Source organism: Sinocyclocheilus anshuiensis, unplaced genomic scaffold (assembly GCF_001515605.1).
Source record: "Sinocyclocheilus anshuiensis isolate Anshui unplaced genomic scaffold, SAMN03320099.WGS_v1.1 scaffold118, whole genome shotgun sequence".
NCBI classification, from domain to species: Eukaryota; Metazoa; Chordata; class Actinopteri; order Cypriniformes; family Cyprinidae; genus Sinocyclocheilus; species Sinocyclocheilus anshuiensis.
In genome coordinates, this window is record NW_015546020.1 from 40903 (window position 1) to 45597 (window position 4695).

The 4695-nt window shown below is 36.3% G+C and overlaps 1 protein-coding gene across 1 annotated transcript in view; it reads left to right on the forward strand.

Moving 5' to 3' along the window:
• The first annotated feature begins 718 nt into the window (after positions 1 to 718).
• Positions 719 to 4695, forward strand: part of LOC107698572 (uncharacterized) — a 28473-nt gene continuing 24496 nt past the window's right edge. The window contains exons 1-6 of the mRNA XM_016499614.1: positions 719 to 1052; positions 1558 to 1881; positions 2524 to 2865; positions 3084 to 3209; positions 3429 to 3458; positions 4169 to 4198. Coding sequence (XP_016355100.1) covers positions 1007 to 1052; positions 1558 to 1881; positions 2524 to 2865; positions 3084 to 3209; positions 3429 to 3458; positions 4169 to 4198 — 898 coding nt within the window. The 5' untranslated portion in view covers positions 719 to 1006. The remainder of the gene's footprint in view (positions 1053 to 1557; positions 1882 to 2523; positions 2866 to 3083; positions 3210 to 3428; positions 3459 to 4168; positions 4199 to 4695) is intronic.

Below are 4695 nucleotides of genomic sequence, written 5' to 3' on the forward strand. Positions count from 1 at the left end.
GGACAGGTAGCATATAAAATGTAGGCCTATTGCGAAGTGGTGTGAGTGGACAAGGCAGAAGAAATATTTGTAATTTGTTAATTAGAACGGATGTGATGAGGAACGTCTAGCTTCGAGGTCTCTCTCTCTCTCATTTGGATGCACGTCTTGCCGCATTGTTTCTCTCTTATAACCTCATTATTTCTCACTAATAACCTAACTGAAGCAGCACATGCCCTTGATACGAATTCTAAAAGTGACGTGTTTAACTGTCAACTTGAGCTTTGAATCCGTGGCGGAAGGAAGTAGTTCCGCACAAAAGAGGGTTTTATTAGGCACTCCGTTGTTTCTTGTTTAATTACACACATGTTCCGTCGAACTGTTGTATAAACGGAATATCACTCGAGTACTCGAGCGATACCTGCTCTATATCAGCTGATATAGAGCCGGTATTGCTCTCCTACTCGAGTGATATTGCTCATTTATTTTCCTCCATCATATGTTTCTTATATTAACTAACGTACTCTACGATTAACTCAGAGTGAATAATTAAAAAAAAAACATAGACCCGGCTAGAACAAGCGGAGTGATACAAAATTGTGAAAGGGCGTTCCTGTAGCGATACCAGTACAATATCTCATGGTTCTCAACCAATCAGATTTGAGAACCAGAACGAACTGTCGTATAAACTGGAATAACACTACAGGAAAATAACCCGGAAGATGGCGGTAATGCAACGCCTTTAAACCGCAAAGAAGAAGAAGAAGAAGAAGAAGAAGTAAAACTAAAACTAATTCCTTTTTGTTTTGAGTCATGTGGTCAGTCTACTACTATGTAGGAAATACTTGCTGCTTCTTTTTTTATCAGTATATAAATATTCTTGTACATTAATCACTCTATTGCCCTTTAGTGAGGATTGTTAACAATCGTCGCTGTCACATGAGTGGATGTAGTTCAGAAACAAATGGAGTATTAATGATAATAACACTATCCATCGAAATCAGATTTTTCTGGAATCTTCAACATTATGAAGAGCACTCTCAAAATCGTTCTGTTTTTGCTAAGAATGTGTGGTAAGTGCGCAATTCTCTTTGTTTTTCAACACTTTCGGTGTCACCGGAAACCGCATTTGGCATTGGGGCAACGAACCATTACGAAAATTAACCATGGCTTTACAACAAATAAGACCTAAAAAACCATGGTTACTATAGTTAAAGCACGGTAACCACAATTTAACCATGGGTTTGCTACACTAACCATAGTGGTATTGTGGTAAAACTGCGGTTATGGTGATCAATACGCCAAAAAAAAAAAAAAACACGGTTAAACTTTTTCTATAATAAAACCATGGTTAATTTTCGTAAGGGAACAACCATGCTGTGACACCACCCCCCGATCTTGTGTATGAATGAATTACCTCAAAACATATTGGCATAAGGGACCCAGGTTGCTAATTGGTGTCTCAGGCAGAATGGGAGGTGAACAAAGACCACAGTGAGACAGTGAGAAAACTTCAACAGCATTACCAGTTGTGTTATGAGTTTAATATCTGAGAAACTCTTTCTGTTTGTTCTGCAGGAGTGTTTTATGCTGAAACAGATGAAGTGAAGTCCGTGTCAGTGATGGAGGGAGATTCTGTCACTCTAAACCCTGATCTTACTCAAATACAGGGAATTGTCCTGCTACTGTGGAGGTTTGGAGATAAAGGTTCCACCATTGCTCAAATTGATGGAAATGAAATCTCATATGAAGATGATGAGATATTAAGAGGCAGACTGCAGTTGGATCAGACTGGATCTCTCACCATCAAGAACACCAGGACCAATCACTCTGGACTTTATAAAGCAGAAATCAGCCACAACATTGCAACCTCATATATTAAGTTCAGAGTTACTGTCTATGGTGAGAATATCTATTTTTGAACAATTAGATGTTTCCAAGTTTCTTTTTTAATATACATATTCATCTGAATTCAACAGATTCAAAGTGCAACCAGGAAATATTACTTATAATGTGTTCAACAATCTTACAGAGATTTAGTTTTTCAATATCACAGTCATGCTGTTGTTCTGAATATCATAGCTGTGATTGAGTCACAGGTGATCACATGACTGGTATTCAGAACCGCAGCATGATGCAGAGTGTGATTGTAATTTTAATCCACAGTTTTAGAAAGAAGTTCATACTGAGTGACTTACATTTGATACAGAACATAGATATATATTTTTAGTTTCATTCCTTCAGCAACAGTATTGAAACCACTCAAAGCACGATTGCTAAAATTAATTGTAATTTGAACACAGACATGTGCCGTTATACAAACAATGAAATGTTCCTGTGTTGTGATATGAAATAATAAGACGCCTCATGACCAGTCAAATTAGTCAACCAGCTGTAACTGTCAATCTGACATACTTTTATTAATCTGTATATGCCTTATTTATTAACCATGAGATTAACTAATCAACTGCAAAGCTTAATATTCTAGTGCCAGTAACAGTGTTCAGTATGTTTATTTTCTGTCTGTGAATCTGTTTCTTGTAGAGTCTCTATCTGTTATTGATGCTGGTGAGGCTGAAATGAAGCTCATGTCAGTGACGGAGGGAGATCCTGTCGCTCTTCATGTTCCTCAACTATACGGAGATGAGCTGATAGTGTGGAGGTTTGGAGAGGAAGGAAAACTCATAGCTAAACATGATATAGAGGCCAAGAGCTCACCATTATATGATGAAACTGATGAGAGATTCAGAGACAGATTCAAACTGAATCATCAGACTGGATCTCTGATCATCACAAACACCAGAACCACAGACTCTGGACTTTATACAGTGAAGATCAGCAGCAACAAACAGACTTTATACAAGAGATTCACTGTTACTGTCAGTGGTGAGTAACTCAAGTCTTTTGATGTAGTTTATCAGCTGTCTGTGAATAATGATGTGACATTAAAGGGCTCAAATCATAAGGAATCAAACTTCCTTTAAAATAGAAAAGCTTCAGTGTACAAAGACATCATACTGTAACTTTCAGAACTCAACACTTATAATAGTGTTTGTTATCAATCAGACACTCATTCGCACTAATGACTCTTTATATCATTTCAGTTCCAGGTCTGTCTCCAGCTGCTGTAGCAGGGATTGTTGTTGTTCTGCTGCTAATAGCTACAGCGGCAGCAGCTGCTGGTGTTTTATTTTATTGGTGCAGGACCTCTGAATTAAAAAATCAAAAGAGTAAGTATTACAGATGATACAGCAAGAAAGAGAAAAATGAATTTTGTTGCATGGCAGTAAGATGTAAATGTAAAATACCACTTAAACTGCACATAAAGCTTTGAAATTAGTAAGACTTACCTAGTTCACAAGTCATATGGAGATTTAAATGTCATGTTCGTCTGTTCATTCACTTATAATCTCCTAATTTCTCTTTCTATGCGCTGCTGTGACATGAAGCAAAGATCTCTGAACGACAAAATGAAACCTGTAAGTATTACAGCTGATACAGCCAGAGAAAAATGAACTTTATTGTGCTACAGTAGTTTAAATGTATAATATGAATTTTCATCATCAGTTATTATGTATTATAAATATTCTGCTTTTGTTTGATTTAGTGTGGTAATTAATGAAGTGTGTGATTGTCCAGTACTGAGCTGCATGACATTGATATACAGATGATTGAATCTCTGTCTGTTTACTGTTGAATTTACAACAATTACATTTAGATCTGTGTTTGATTATGTCTGTTTGTGTTATTAGGGGTTCGAGCTTTAATTATTTGCTGTGTTTGTTCATGTTGTGTTGTTTTTGTGCTGTTTTTGAAGCTCACGGAAATATATAAACGTTTAGCAGCAGTTGGGGTAAAATCATAGTCCTGCTGTCCTTTACTCTGTTATTTTGAGTTTTATCTGGACCGTGTGACTCTCAGTCATTCAGTGACACATCACTGAATTTGTGATAAAACAAATATAAATGAACATGACGCAGTAAATGCTGTGGAAATTGTTTGTTAGTTCATATTAATGATGACTAATGTTCACACATAAAACAATAATATAAAGTCTTGCAGATGAAGAAGTGATTATTAGAAGCACATGAAGAATCACACAGTGTCTTAGTGTTTCTGTCATGTTCATCTGTTCATTCACTAATAATCTCCACATTTTTCTGTTTCTATGTGCTGCTGTGACATGAAGTGGAGATCGCTGAAAAACTGAAGCAAATGTGTAAGTATTACAGCTGAAACAACAGGAGAAAATTAGCTTTTTTTGTGCTACAGTAGAATGGAAACATTTAATATCAATATTTGAGCAATTTCAGCAGTATGTGTGAGACACTTTCAGTCAAAATGACAAATATATTGAACCGTCTGTTTATACTTTCCTGACAGTCTAGTCCAGACATCAGAAAAATGTCAGCCTATAAACGTGTTGTATATTTTAGATGAGGAAAATACACATTCGTTACAGATGTAACAAGTTTTTGAGTGACAAAATATTTTGTAAACTTTCTGTGAATTACAATTCACAAACCAGAAGCAACTATAGCCACTGAATGGAGAATGGTTGGCTCTTCATTGAACAATAAATATCTCCTTTATTTCAGTTTTCATTTCCGCATTTCAGAGGAAGGAACACTTTTATGGAAGTGACTGTTCTCAAAGCAGAATTTATTCGACTATGGAAATGCGTATCCACCTTTGTCCTAGTAAGCCTTCTGCAAT